At 36.4% G+C, this 16,274-nt stretch overlaps 2 protein-coding genes and 1 long non-coding RNA gene across 3 annotated transcripts; 2 read left to right on the top strand and 1 right to left on the bottom strand.

The window, feature by feature from the left end:
- Nucleotides 1–2,284: 2,284 nt before the first annotated feature.
- LOC141590915 (GATA transcription factor 16-like) lies at nucleotides 2,285–3,553 on the top strand. The gene is made up of 3 exons (XM_074411427.1): nucleotides 2,285–2,529; nucleotides 2,634–2,798; nucleotides 3,284–3,553. The coding sequence occupies exons 1-3, from the start codon at nucleotides 2,512–2,514 to the stop codon at nucleotides 3,551–3,553; spliced, it is 453 nt and encodes a 150-aa protein (XP_074267528.1). The 5' UTR covers nucleotides 2,285–2,511.
- A 1,353-nt stretch (nucleotides 3,554–4,906) lies between these two features.
- Nucleotides 4,907–8,099, top strand: LOC141589766 (uncharacterized). Its single transcript, XM_074410391.1, has 2 exons — nucleotides 4,907–5,086; nucleotides 7,477–8,099. Exons 1-2 carry the CDS (start codon nucleotides 4,907–4,909, stop codon nucleotides 8,017–8,019), a joined length of 723 nt encoding a protein of 240 aa, XP_074266492.1. The 3' UTR covers nucleotides 8,020–8,099.
- A 7,274-nt stretch (nucleotides 8,100–15,373) lies between these two features.
- LOC141590914 (uncharacterized) lies at nucleotides 15,374–16,002 on the bottom strand. Its single transcript, XR_012520545.1, has 3 exons — nucleotides 15,903–16,002; nucleotides 15,684–15,800; nucleotides 15,374–15,580 (listed from the first exon to the last, which is right to left on the bottom strand). It is a non-coding gene; the product is annotated as an uncharacterized LOC141590914 (long non-coding RNA).
- Nucleotides 16,003–16,274: the final 272 nt, after the last annotated feature.

Raw genomic sequence — 16,274 nt, 5'->3', positions numbered from 1 at the left:
TCTGATATATGTTCCTTTTTTCTCTTCTCCCCTCATATTTTACAATTCAATACTCATAAGCTTTTAGTTGAGTTTTGGATTATTTCCACTACCGGACTTAAAACTTCAATATGAAGTTCCAATGTGATAAGATCATTAATTTGAGCAATTTTTGCTTTCCCTGGTGATAGAATACATAAAAAGTGGAGTATGTGATGATTTTGATGAAGAATCAAAGTTTGATAAAAACTAGCTCATACAACAAAAGCAAAACATAAAAGGAAAAACAAAAAGTAAAAAGGCAAAACTAACGCAAAATTAAAATCTTTCACTCAAAAGTAATATTCTTATTTAAAAGTCAAATGCCACTCTCTAACGCATAATTTTAGCGATAAGATAAAGTTATTTACATTTCTAAATTCTAATTGCGTTCGATTTACCGCGTGCATTTGACCGCGCAAACAGATTGAATTCTGTTGAGTTTGTGTTTATGTTCGTGTCACATGTAAAAAGCTCATGAACCCTTCAATCTAAAGCCGGCCCAATTAAATCTTGTGTCGACTCACTTACATAAATAGTTATCAAGCCTCAATTCAAACCTATTAATTTCGTGTCGGGTTTGTTTCGTGTTTTCGTCTCAGGTAATATTTTGGAAAGTTTAAAAATAATAAATGTGATAGAGGATCATGAAAAAGTCGCGATTAAATGCACTATTTCAGTCACTTCTTTACTCCTTTTATTTCACAATATAAAAGTAAATAAATGATTGAGACAAAATGAAACATACTGAAGCCGTTACTCTATTCGCTTATTTATCATCGACACAAATTGACAAATTGTTATAGACTTATAGTAGATTATAGGGAGTGTTCTATTTCACTAATCCAATGCAATTACTATTTACTACCCCGAGTATAATTAAATGAAATGAATCATATCACGGATTATTACGAATGATTTTTAGTTACTGCAATCAATTTATGATTAATAAATGTGAAAGCAATTATTCGAAGATGAAAATCTAAGAAAAATACTCTGTATCACCTACTTACGACATTGTACTCTGTATTTTATTTATTATGGCTCTGCCTTTTCGTTTAAGGGGATACCCTTAACATTTCGATCATCAATTCCAAGGAAAAAAATGAATAGAAAACATGTAAAACTCATGCTAACCTAACCCTAATTAAATTGGTCAAACTTTACATTTGACTGTTGTTTGTTTAGTTTCCTGACTGCCATAGTGCCAAGTCCCCTAACACAAATCAACATTCGTATTTATATTCAAATGACTAAATTACCCCTACCTAAGATATTACATATGGCTATTTCTAGTTTTGTAGTTGCATTTACAATGTGAATATGAATGTAACAATATATCTAAGAAAATGTCAAAGGTTTAAGGACATTTTTTTAAGTAAGAGCAAGTCTTAGTTTGAAACGGAATATCCGTCTTGGGTCAAATACTACCACATGGTGATAATAACGACAATTTTTTTTGGCATTTCAATGGAGGAGGAAAAAATCAATCAATCATTACTACAAAACTAAATGGCTAGTATTTGTCTAAGCATACAAATTCCCAAAGCCATAAAATTAGAATCTACTCTATTGTCTTCACATCCATGTATAATTTATATTTAATTACATAATCAAAGACATTTTCTCAAGTATAATTTATATTTTCAAATTTATTTAATAATTATGTAAATCCATTCATAATATATTTTATGTGTCTTGCATTTTATTATTAAAATCTTTTAAATAACCAATAAAGGCTCAAGTATATATGGCGAAGTTTTACACAAGATAAATTGTGAAACAGAATTATCTAGGTCAACACTATTACCAAATAAGGAGCAAATGTGAAAACAACGTGCTCATACACACGGATCTTCTAAGTTCTAATGCAAGATTCAATGTATATAAAACATGATTTTCTCCGTCAATCCGATTCACGACTCCAAAAGATATACTACGTGTATACAGATAGATATACGTTACAAATTTGACATATTCAGCCACAAATCCGCAACTCCACAAAATACAGAGTATTATCTTCGTTTTAGTATTGCATGCCATAAACCTCGTATTTTTTTTTTTTTTTTTAATATTCTATAGATAAAAATACCATATTTGCTCCAAAGAAACAAATACTTTCAAGATATTTTTCAAAAATAAAAATAAAAATACTCCTATAAATCAACAAAGGTCCAAGGGTATTTAAGTAATTCCAAAATGTAAGCCCAAAACATACTAGGGTTCGGCGATCAAAGTCTCTTAAAACATCCAACCCTTGAAAAAAGAAGCGCAAAACACAAACACACATCACACTATACCCTTTACTTTAAATACCCTGATTTCTCTTCCCTCTTTTTTCAATTCCTCCTTTCAACCCGCCGCAACCTATTCTTCTCCTCCTTTCTTCCTTCTTCTCTCTTTATCCCGCCAAATATTTTGATCATTCTCTTCTTTCTTTGATCACACATTTATTTTCCAATCTTACCCTTCTTCTCTAATCCCTCTTAACTCATGGATCTCATTGAAGATGTAAGTATTCTTTGTTTATTCGTGTTTCGAATGATGATTCATGTTAGCCGACTCGACCTGGTTTGTCTAATGTTTTTTGTTTGGTTTGTTTTGATGTTTTTTAGTGTGCTTCTCCATCTGATTCTCAAAGCAGCAGCAGCAACCACAGTAACTCAAACAGTAATGGTAACTCAAACAGTAACATTAACAACAATGGTGAAGTTAAAAAATGTTCTGACTGTCAAACTACTACTACCCCACTTTGGAGAGGCGGTCCTGCTGGTCCCAAGGTAATTTTTCAATTTTTTTTACCCACCAGACCCATTTTTGTCATTTCACCTTTTGATCATTTAAATTTCAATAATTATTGTGTAACCCTTTCTCCTTTTTGTAAAACTTTTTTGTTCCAATCATTTATTTATTTGTATTTAATCAAAGATAAACAAACAATTGAATTTAATCAAAAGATAAACAAACGAGAGAAAATATTAACTTTTTTAATTTTTTACCCACCAGACCAGACCCGACCTATTTTGGTCATTTTACTTTTGATCATTTGAATTTGAGTAATGATTGTGTAAGCCCGTCTCATCCTTTTATATACTCTTTTTGTTACAATCATTTGTTTATCTATTTTGATCCTTTTAACTTGATATAACAAACAAATAATTAGGACGAATGGAGTTTAAGACTGTTTTATTCAAAAGTTTAATTAATTTGTGTTTGAATTTGCATATTCTTGGGGTAATTAAATTAATTTATTTATATGTGTCAGACATTATGCAACGCATGCGGGATAAAATTCCACAAAAAGAGAAGGGCACTTTTGGGAATAAGCAAGCAACAAAAAGACGACAACAACAAATTGAAGAAGAAGACTATTATCAAAAACAATAATGATAATAACAATAATATTGGTATGCCATTAAAGATTAAAGTAATGCAATCTGGTATCCGAAAAAGCGGTACGAATAATAAATTTGGTGAAGTTGAACAAGCTGCTTTATTATTAATGGCCTTGTCTTACGGTTCTGTCTATGCCTAATCATGATCAACCTCGTCTTAAGTTAAGATGATCTTAAACAAGAATCGGTAAATCCTGAAGATGAAGATGATTTGAGAGAATATATTGAGTTTCCAGTTTTGCCCCTGCATCGACAACGACAACACACAAAATTACCGTTTTCTTCTCCTATCCTTTAATTTATTTGTTCGATGTAGTGATGGAGTAGTGCGCAGCTGTATTTTTGGTTTGGTTTGAGATTTTACAGTTTTGCCCTTGTTAATTTTAGGGTTTTAACAGTTTTGGCCTTTAGAGGGGTGTTCTAACTAGGGCATGGTTGTAATTTGGAATAGTAGTCAAAAGCCTAAGAGGCAAGAGTAGATAGTAGCCGATATTTCTAACTTATGTAGGGACCGGACCAATTGAGTTTTCTTAATCAAATGTGTTGCCCCATTTTTGTTACTTTTTTGAAATTTAAATTTCATTTGTTGCGTTATTTCAATGGCGGTAACGTTTGTTCGTTCATGTGTTTCATTTACGTGTTTCATCTTATATTTCGTAATCGTTCTAATGACGTGTGATATAAGGTGAAACATGAAACTAGAAAAGAAATCTGAACTCGGTGTACTACCGTTGTACTAGTAATGTGCGATGTAATTCATAGAGGGTCACGTAGTTGCATATATTGATTAATAATAATAATATTAGTGTTAGATGGTTAGGGAAGCTCTGTTATAAGCTATGTTATTTGTTGCTGTCAAAAAAAAAAAAAAAAAAAGATGGTTAGGTAGGCAATTGTGAAAGCGACTCATTACAAGTCATTCATTCTTTACGATTGGAATTTAACGGATTTGGGCATAATACATGATGACATTAACATTTCTCAATATGGTTTCAACCAGGATTACCTAATTGGCTCAATCAGACTGCGAATTGGAATTACATCGAATTATGGTGTTTTGTTATAATTTTATCGAATTATGCTCAATTTTGAGCGAATTGCGTATTGATATTACGAATTCGAACTGGTTATATTACGATTTAAATAACCGGCTTCAACAGTTCTGAATTAAGTTAAATTAGGCCGAATGGGTTATATATATCCTGAATAAATCGAGCCTTACTAAACTCGGAATCGGCTCAAATTTAGACAAGCTTGATAATAGTCAATAGACCTGAAAAAAGGCCCAAATAATTGATCCAGAGCCCAAAACACCCAAAAAAAGCAGACAAAAGAGACACGTAACACGTACTCAAAATTCCAGAAATCGCTCGAACAATATTCCACGTCGATACTCTACATGTTATATTATGGACCAACCTATAGCTTCAATGGCGGTAGTTACATTATTATACATTAATTAACGCATAATTACAGCATTGAAGGTAATTAAGATGTGGAAAACAAGTTTGTTAAGAGTTATTAGTGGAAGGATTAAGGGAAGTGGTGGTGGTAATTTGGGAATATTAATAAAAAGAGGTTATTCAGCAAGTCAAGGAAGTGGTGATACACAAGGTTATGTTCCTATTCCTACTAATCGTACTGCTGATCCTGCTATTCATTCTAGTGATCAGGTATGCATTTATATCTTCTTTTTCTCCTTAAATCGTTCATCTAAGTTACTCATATAGTTATTCTTATTTGTGACGAAAAGTGACTTGTGACATTTCACAACCACCTTTTTTTTAACGTTATTTGAACTAGCTATGAGATGTCATAAGCTTATGGTGCGTCACAAATTTGTATAAGTTTTAAGAGGATTGCTCTCAAAAATTTATTTTTGGAGAATGGTACCAAGACCGGTTCCACCCATGTATGATTTTATTTTTTATAAATAAATGATCGTGATAGAGGAGATGCTAATCGTAATAGAACTAGCAAATGGGTGAACTGGGTTAGGTTCAGGTTAGTTTGGGTTTGTGTTGATTTCAGGCATGACTGGGCCATTTCTGATTCAGGTCATTTTTAAGTAAACTATTATTATCAAGTTATTTAACTTACAGATAGTAATTAGTGTGCAACAATAACGTTTGCTCGGATAATATTGCGTCGGGTCAATCTTGAGGTCTTTCGTACGGGTTATTTGGGTCAAGTGGGCCGGGATCGTTCGGAGTGGGTTAATTTGTCAGGTCTACAGTCTACTAGTTGACCTGATGGGTAAGGTTGATTATTAACCCGTACAAAGTAACGTGAATATAATCAGGAATTGAATTTAAATAGATCTATCTTGTTTCCGAAATTTGAACCTTATTGGGCCCATTACGCCATTGTACTTGTTATAAACAGAAGTGACTGGTCTGAACTAATCCAGCTATAAAGCTGATTTCATCCATCAAAGATCCAACCTGTACTTGTGTTCAAAGAATGCCACTATTTGGATGTAACCGTCTTACATAATAATTTTGCAATGCTCTTGCGTAAGACCATCCCGTCACCGACTGGGTCGTGACCTTGTTGGGTCACCTTAATGACACCTTAAATTAGGATTACGGGGTTAATTTTGGTGACCTTCAACTACTCAGGGTCAATTGGTGACTTTGAGTTGAGTTGGTGACGACTTGTTGGTGACCCATTGGTGGCATACTCCCATTGGTGAAAAAACAAAAGAAGGACAACCGTCAAAATAAAGAGAAGGTGACATTTGGTTGAGTATGATGACGACGCGGTAGGTGACTCTCTCATTGGTTAAACAGTGAAAAATAATTGGGTTGGTGACCTAGGTCGTGACCTTCTGCTTGGGAGGATGAAAGTGGGTCAAGATAATTAAGGTGTGATAATGAGGAAAGATATTGATGACCCGATTAACTCGATCTTCTGCTTGGGGATGGTCTAAGAATTTTGTAAAATGGATTTATTTGGTGATTAACTGATCACTTAAATTGTCTACTTCCTCTCATTCACACCAAAGGTTACATTAACTTTATCACACTTGTCGAGACGTGTTGCAACCCATTCACGCCAAACGTTACATTGACTTTATCACACTTGTCGAGACGTGTTTTGCAACGTGAATATCTTTAGTTAATACATTATTAAAAATAATAAAAATTTGATATTCGTATAGTATTCATGACGATAAACCAAACAAGATCTCAAACAAGATCTCAGATAAACCAAACAAGATCTCAGATGACTATATTTTCTCTTATTGATTAAGAGTAATATCAAAGATTTTCTACAACCATAAATAGTGCCAAAAAGTCAATGTAACCTTTGGTCTGGATGAGAGTATAATATTTATGTGGGTGTTTTATGCAATAATTTGATAAATACAAAATCTCATTGAAGATGACATGTATCCGTCACTTTGGAGTGACGAATACCATTTCCTCTCACAAATGACCCAAATAGAAGAGAGAGGGAAACATATGGGGACGCCCCACCTTGTCCCCCCTATCTGTTTTGTGAGTGACATTACCCGTCACTTGCTCCGACCCGTCTTCAGCAAGACTAACTGTTTGATAAAATAGATGATGTGGCGATTAACTAATCATTTTAATGAAAATGGTTCATAATATTACGTGCACAAATTCTCCCTTATGACGGAGGGTATCCGTCACAAACTTGTGACGGGTACCATATTGTCTCACACAAAACCCATGGGGGTGAGAGAAGGAGCACATGGGGTGGGTGTCCACCTTGTCCCCTTTACATATTTCCACTCACAAAATACCCGTCGCAATATCCGACCCGTCACAAGGAAGACCTACTGTATTACGTGAGTCTGTTTTACACAATTTTATGGTATAATTGCCTTTCATACTCTTCTATAACGGAAATTCACATGAAACGATCAAAAGACGTGAGGTTCGAAATTGCTGACTCGATAATAAATCGAAGATTTATTGATTTGTTCTTGAAATTAAATGAGCCGATATATCAAATATTCGATGCCTAACCTTATTGAATGTTGTCACATTTTCTTGATGTTTGTTATCCCCTTATTAATTAACCTTGTGAACAGGCTGACGTCAATAATGGGTCAAACCCACATAAAACAATCCAAACCGAATCCGAACCATTCACTCCACCCAAATCACCAACAGCCTCATCACCAAAGCTAGAGCACACAGAAGTGGGCCTACCCTCAAAGCCCAACACTCACCAAAAACGCCAATCATCCAGCCAATCAGCCCAGACCCAAACCCCACCGGAACCCGTGACCGAGATCATATGCAGTGGGCCTGTCTTAGACCCATGGCCCGACAATGAAGAAAACCTGAAGGCCCAAAATAAAGCCCAAGATGACGACAACAAGGAGTACTTCAAAGACCATAAGGCGTCACCATTGTCGGAAATAGAGTTTGCGGATACAAGAAAGCCGATAACACAAGCAACGGATACTAACACGAGGGAGGGAGTAATAGTGTTTAAAGAGGAACAACAGGATACCGCGGAGGAAGCGTTATTGAGGGCTGCTGAAATATGGAAGTGGAATAAAATGAGGGGTGATCCTGATTCTCCTCATGGTAGGGTTCTTAGGCAACTTTGTGGTGAATCTTGGTGACTTGTACCGATTTTCGACCATGTTGATGTTGTGTACTTGGGTATAGTTTGTGGAACTTAAAATCTCATTTGAGACGTATTAAGCTTTAAGACGAGCTATTTGTATTCGAGTGATTCGTTGTGTCGTGTGTGCTAGTTTCATCAATTATCTTGGAAGATTAAGATCGTCTTGTTAACCATACCAACGCGAAGCACTTGAACTACCTTGAGATGCAAATACCAAAAACAAGTTCAATCGATCCAAGTTACAACCAACGTGGATTGGTCGGCAAATACAACGATTATCACTCAAAATCGGCTCTATAGCGTGTTTATTCAACTTAAATTACCTAATTAAACCAACACTATATTTTGACACTATCAATGTTCCTTTTATAAACCTTAATATAAAATCCGAAAAAAATTACCCCAACCGAATATCCTGATCCATTTTGAAAGACCCGTCCAAACGCTCTTTAAATATTCATCGTCTTTCAAGTTGTGTTACCTTGACTCTTCGAGACGCTCTTTAAATATTCATCGTCTTTCAAGCTGTGTTACCTTGACTCTTCAAGACGTGTCGAGTGTTAGATACGGCTATTTTGTGTGAATTTTTCAATTTTTTGGTCTTAAATGAATGTTGACGTGGCACGTAGGTATCAGACAAGTAGATATTAAACACGTGACACGACAGCTAAGTGAAGTGTCAGAGTAACATAGCTTTAAGGGCAGAGCAGATATGATAATTGCTTTACATCCCATCCAAAAGAAAGTTAATACTCCGTATGAAATACTCTTGACATTGTCAAATGTTATCCCCTACCATGACCAAAACAACCTAATCTTTTTAGACATTGCCGTCAATGTAAATCACTTATTAGAGTCTTCTTTTCCTTTATTACTTCCATTACATTTTGTGAATATTCTACTAATCTACTCGGTCTCCTATAATATGTAGGTACATCTCATAAAATAGTTTACGTATTCTAATTCATCATACGGACTAGTGGACTACAAAGTACTGTATAACTTAAGTAACAGAGTATTTCACTTCTATCAATCGTATCCAATACGTACATTAGATCACATAAATTAAAAATTCATGTAAAATTGAAAAGAAATTATTTAATAAGATAGAAAAAGTATTCTTTTTCCATTTTCCTTGTTGGCCCTATTCTTTTGAGTTGGATGTAGCTGAACTGAACTGAATCAAAATTTACTAAGATAAATAAAGTTGAAATAAATTGAACTGAAGTGAGTTGAAATTAAGCCGAAAAGAAAAGGGCGTAATTGGAAACATTTATAAGTTGACCGTGATGAAGTCAACTCATGCACTAATTGTCAATCGACGTATAGAATGTGCCTTAATTAATTAATACGGTTGAAGTGCTGAACTACGGCCAGGATACTTAACTGAGACTATAAAAAGCAGATGTATTACTCTTAGAAATCAACAACAAAACTTCCCTAATCAAATTACAGAAATGGCAATTAAGCTTAAATCCATTAAAGCAATCCTAATGATCTCACTTGTTATCATCTATGTCCTTTTAACGTGTGACGCGAGGCGTTATCACGGTATCTCTACTAAACACGTAATGCTTGTTTATTTCAAAAACTATTTTTAATACAAATGTAACAGTCTTGTTACGTGCTGATTCAATGCGTTTGTTTCGGTCGATTTATAATTTATTAGTATAAGACGGTCTTATCTAGTGGTCAAGGTAGAGGGACTTCTACCCCTCTAAACACTTCATTTTTTTTTTCTAGTTATTCACTTTGTTTAGTTAGTAATTTGCTCTTAAAGTTTTTGCCTCACTAAAGAAATCGGACCTTTGATTCCGATCACCGAATTTACATGCTTTATTGATGAAATTAAACACAAAACTCGAAGTATAGTACACTTGTGCATTCATACTTAATACCTCATTTTTTTTTTGTTGCACAGGGCCTCAATTTGTTTTAGAACGCCCCTGATTATCGGATAATAATTTTATACTTGTATGTGTTATTGACAAAAAAGAAAAATTCTTGTGTACTCCGGGAGTACCGTACTCTTTACACCTAGGTTATTATTATATTCTATTTGGTGGATTAGTTTTAAGTGTAAGGAGTACGGTACTCCCGGAGGACGTAAGAATTTTTCGACAAAAAAATAGAGTATAATTTAAGATGCTTGATCGATATATTAATCTTTTCTTATTTTATCCTATGGTACTAACATGTTTTTTTTTTTTACTGATTAAGTTTGTGTGAATTTAATAATGCAGCACCGCCTACGTTGCTCTGTCCAGAATGTATTTGTCACAACTCTGATGGGCTTAATCCAAAGGCATATTGCTGCGGTTGTGAGTTCGACCACCCCGACACCCAAGTTGTCAAACATGGAAACAATATTCCATAATAATCAGACTGTTAACCAAATCATTTGGTTCAGATACTTACAAATTCCGTCTAAAATGATTGGAACAAAGGAAATATATTTATATTAATACGGAGTATATATTTGTGTATACCTACTATACCTACAAGAACGTTTAAATTAAAATTATTATCGGTTGAAGTATACTGGTATGCTCAGCTGGCATCTATATAACTGAGTATATTCGAATTTATTTATGCACTTATCTCAATATGCCGAAATTTGAAGTATAATGATAATATATTCTTTTGTACATTCATTTTCAGCTCTCCAAATGTATTGTGATTGACTATGTGATATTGTTGATCACGTTTTTTCTCCATCTATATGTTTCTCCTATGCCTTTCCCTCAATTCTCTGTATCAAAATAGAGTCTGAACGACGAAGCTGTCAAAGCGAAGCTAGATTTAGACATAAGGTTATGAGTTTTTGTTTGCATGATCGAGAACTCAAAGCACATGTAATATTCCAAAAGGCTTTAGAAATAAAACGAACGCAAAATAAGGAGTGATTTTATCGCAATTTTTATATTTATGATCGGTAACATACTAACATCACAATTACTCAACTTAAACTTGTGGGTAGTTGACGACTTTATCTCATGATTCTCTCTCTTATGCTATATATGCACCTTATTTATAGCAACAACTATTTACGGACCACATAGTTATATTTGTTATAAGAAAATCTTTCGTAAAAAATCATATTTTTCAATAAAAAAAAAGGTTATACTTTGTATCAAACGATGGTCAAAGTATCGTGTGAGAAATCAGTGTGTAAAGTAAATGGGATCAATAAACTAAAATTTGGATGTTTTTTTGGGTATGTGATTTTGTCAAACTGACCTGATGAGAAGCTTCTGCACACTTTGGTACCAAATTCATGCTTTTTTTTTTTTTTTTTTTTTTTTTTTTTTTTTTTTTTACAGCTGTAAATAAAGGGTTTAGACAGATGACATTTGACTCATTTGATCAAATGCACTTATTTTAGTAAACCATAAACTAAAACAACAAAGTAGCTACATCCGCTAACATAACAGTGTTGACGGCGTACGACTGACTGCACACAAAGATCATCTTCAACATCCCCATCATTCATGAAGGGACGGTTAGAGCTGGCCAAATGGTCGATCATAACTTTACTCATCTTTATAGACAAAGTTTCGGAGAAATACCCGCAACAAGACACAAAAAAGTGTCTCGGAGATTCATCCCCTTGGCTATGATAAACAACATCTGAAGACCAACGAGAAGCTTAACCATCAAGAAAGCGCAAAGTGCACTTACGCCACTAGGACGTAGAAGGAAAAGGCGGAAAGCAGACCAAGATCTGCCTCCAAAGGAGAGAAAACTCCTACACTTTGGAGAACAATCCCTATGGACAAGAAACTCGTAGCCTAGAAAAGCGAGAAAGTATATAGCCAACGATATAGTAAGCAACCTGCACAGACCCCTAACCAAAACCATCTCAAAAGGCCGGAAAGAAATGGACACAACACAAGCCGGATGCAAAATTACATTTGTCGTTATTGACTCCCTAATAATCTGACAAACTATCCCCCCAATGGCTAAGGGACAGGACACCCTCAGCCAAAAGAAGGTTATTATTTAAACAAACAAAAGGCACAAACATTGATTAAGCATTAGAAAAAAGTAGAGACCACCGCATCCGACACAACCATAAACACCACCAGACCCCAAGCTTCCCCTACCAGGCCCGACAGTGCAACCCTCACAACTAAGACCTCACTCTAAACGAAAACGGAGGCGGAGACAACCGTGACTTCACAAAAACGCAGCAGCCCAAACCAAAGACACCCATTTCAACCAACGAAACCTCCAGGACCACCGCCATACATGCAACAAGACTAAAACAAAGACGACCTTGACAAACACAAGTGACACAGGAAACCACAGCGACGCGGCAAGCAAAGAAACCCCATCAACAACCATACGGACCGACAACAACAAAAAAACGAAAAGACCCGACCCAGGGGTGGGTGGGTGGGGGGGGGGGGGGGGATGAGGTGATCACCCCTGGGTTAAACGGACCGACAAACAACAAAACGAAAAAAAACCCGAACAAGGGTGGGAGGAAGGGGGGATGACCCTTGGGTTGCATGCAACGAAAACGGTGACAGGATAAAGGACCGGAGGGACAGGTCGTCCGCCGACAATCACAAATCGAACATGAACGCATGCCAAAAGAATCTTACAGGAGCTGATGCGAGCTTGCCTGGAGAGATCCACCAGATTTTCGATGGAATCCAAAGCAGGGACCACGAGCTGATCCGCTCAAAAAACCGACGAGGGAGTGAGATCTAACAAGAGGGGCAATAACCAAGGGACGAGAAGCGATGAATCGCCGGAGATAGGCCATGGGGAGGACCCATCTCCGGCGATCAGGTAGGGGAAGAAGGGATGGTGATGTAGGGTAGGTGGAGGCGGCGGAACAATAGGACGATTTTTTAGGGGTTTTTTTAGAGATAAGGGTTAGAGAGAGAAGTGCCGCGGGTTTAATCATAAGAGGTGATACCAAATTCATACTTGTAAACTAATATAAAAAAAGGATTACATGCTGCACTATCAACTCTTGAATTACACTAATAAAGTTCCCGGTGCAAAGATTAAAGATACTCTTGTTCACAAATCATTTTAAATATGAAAAACATGAGACGATAAGATCGCTACATATTGTTTACCACCTAGGTAGCACCAAAACGGACACGGACACGGACACGGACACGACATGGACACGTGACACGGCATCCCATGAAATTTATTACACGAGACACATTATTTAAATTTAATAAAATATATATTTTTTAGTTATAAACGTTCGATTTTATTTTTGTAAAAGTATTTGATATTAAATTTAAATAAGTGAGAGTAAAACTTAGCTTTGATTAGAACTCGTTTTCATCTCCCAGCCAAACCCATATTCTAATCACTCTCTTTCGGCAACTCATTTCTCGTCTAAAGAACATCATTCACCCCAAATGATGTCCAAATACAAAGGACACGCGTCGGACACGTGCCCAAATACCATGGACACGCGTCGGATACATGCGCTTATAAAAGTAGAAAGTTAGACACGGCTTTATAGGTGTCCGACACGTTTAGGCGTGTGTCGACGAGTGTCGGTGTCGGACACGGTGTTGGATACGGGACAGTTGATTAAGAGAAGTGTCCATGCTACCTAACTTACCACAAAGGTGACAAACAAAGCAATCATCAATACCCCTCCTATTGAATTCAAGACCAATAGGCAAAGACTAGCTAGGTAAGATTTCTCCAAAGGAGTAGAATCCATTTTTTAGGGTTAGGAAGGTGCCAAAGACATTTCTTAATAAAGACCCTACAAACCGAAGAAGTTCGAAAAATATCCCTAAATTCCAATGATCTAGCCGAGCTTCAGAGTAACCTTTTTGACATATATAGTTGTAATCATTCTTCGATGAAGTCCAAAAACCATAATCCTCTTTGGCCTCGTGACTAATTGGAATAGCCAATATTTTAGCAGTACATGCAAGAATTCTCAAAGAAGCTCATCACCATGTCAAGATTCCAAGTATTGTTCGCAGTAATAAGATCTTTGACTCTCAAATTATAAGGAGAAGGACCAATATGCAAAAATGTCATAATGTTTAGGGATAGGGATCAAACCATCCACCTAAGGAGTATTCCAGACGTTCATATTTGACTCAGGACCAACATTCCAGGTAAATGTTCTTCGCAAAGATAACCGCACCCCAAAGCATCCCTTCTTTACAAATCTAAAAGTCATCATTCCTAAGTAATTCAAAGTGATTCGCGCACTTAGACCAATCAAGGCCCAACCGTACTCCTAAAGTACGACTAAGAAGCAGGGGCGATTCTAGGATATGATCATAGGGGATGCAAAAGTTTAACAATGATTTCGGTGATGGAAACGAAAATTTAAACACAAAAACTTCGTGATGTAAAGTAAAACACTAAATTAAAATAAATTTGGATCCAAATAAGTCGAGTAGGTATAAATAAAATACCTTGTATAAATTTGTGAGTATATAAAAATAATAGAACGAATTTAAACCCTTGATTTCCTTAATATATCACTACAACAAATAAGGTAATTGGCGACCATATAAGGCGACTGAGAACAGTCGCCATTTAGAATAAAGCGACTAAGACCCGTCGCCCGCACTTCGTAGCAAGGTTTGGTCGCTTTTGGCGACAGCGTTAAATGCCAAATTTGGCGATCAATTTTTTAAAGCGGGCGACAAAAATTGCCGCAAAATTGGCGACATCATTAGTCGCCAATTTAGCGACTGCCATTTGTCGCTTTTTAAATATACACGTCATCTCCATATCCTCCAAAATGGCGACGGTAATGGTCGCCATTTTGGCGACGAACTTGTCGCCATTTTGGCGATCGATTTCCGCGCCAATGGCACTGTTTTCCGTCGCCAACGTCCCTAAAATTAATTCATGATCAGAGACTTAGCGACGGAATGCCGTCGCCAAATGCCCAGTGTCCGTCGCCAAAATTACATGTTTTTTTGCCTAAAAATCGTTTTTGACCTAGCCAAATACGTAAAACCCGCAAATAAACCAACACTTCCAAAGAGAGAACACATGGGAAGCCAACACAACCAAACTTGATAAAGAAAATCAAGTTCCATACACACAACTACGAGTTCTACGAGTTTGGTCATCTAACATTATCCGGGAATAACTACGAGTTCTACTACATAACTACGAGTTCTACTACATAACAGGGAAACTTGCTCCCGCTCCACTACCACCTCCATGATTAGGATCTCTAGGATCCTTTGGTTGCGGGCGCCACCCAGTGTTGCAATTGGCGAAGAAGGAGTTCATCCGTTCCATTTCCTCCTTCATCCTCCGAATTTCAAAGATCTCTCTCGGCATCCCGCCTCTCCCTCTCGCATCCCGCCTCTCCTCTCGGCTAATTGAGCTTGGAGCACACTCACGACACTTGGGGTATAAGGTTGTTGTTGGGAGGAAATTGACCCTCTTCTTCTTGTAGGAGGGTAGAAAATCTCCTTTGCCGACCCGGCTCCATACACATCTCCTCTTTGGAACCCCTCAACAAGATCAAACCATAGCTCATTGTCATCAATTTCCGGGTTGTTCTTCCTACGGACAAGGAATTGTTCCTAAAAAATTGATAAAACATTAATGGTTAGAGGTTACTTATCTAAAAATTGATAAAACATATACTTTAAAAAAGCTAAGAAATTTTTATTTTTTGACACTTACATATAACTGTTGATCTTTTTCCTTCGCGAAGATCAACTTGCCCTTACTTGTCTTCTTTGCGTGAGTGTCAACAAAGAGATCAACAATCGTGGGTACCTTACCCTTATTCTTCTTGGTCTTCCGGAAAAAAAACAAGGAAATTGTTACTCAAACATGATAATTAATGAGACTAATTAAATTAGAAGACTATTAAATTAAAAGCTAAGACAAATAACTTACATCTAAGACCACACGATCATGAAAAGATTGAGACCCTCCATAATGAGTAGGCTCAACTTCCGCATCCTTATCTCCTCCTTTCCTGTTGATCTTGTTCCGGCCGATGCTTCCTTGAACTCGGGACTGCTTCCGGTACTTGGTATATTCCTCATATGACGAACCCGTAATCAATAAAATAACAATTATTAATTAATATATTTTCAAAATATGTAATGAATTTTAACTAATTACAGGTATTAAAAGAAACTAAATACCTTTCATGAAAGATGGCGCCTTCTTCCTCTTAGACACCTTATACATGTTGTCCCTTAGCCTCTTCTTGCCAATGTCATTATACCTTTGCCAAACTAGGCGCTCAAGGTTGGTTGGCCA

The sequence above is a fragment of the Silene latifolia genome, chromosome 7 (assembly GCF_048544455.1).
Source record: "Silene latifolia isolate original U9 population chromosome 7, ASM4854445v1, whole genome shotgun sequence".
Taxonomy (NCBI): Eukaryota; Viridiplantae; Streptophyta; class Magnoliopsida; order Caryophyllales; family Caryophyllaceae; genus Silene; species Silene latifolia.
Note: the sequence above shows the minus strand (reverse complement) of the source record. Positions and strands in the feature narration are given on the sequence as shown.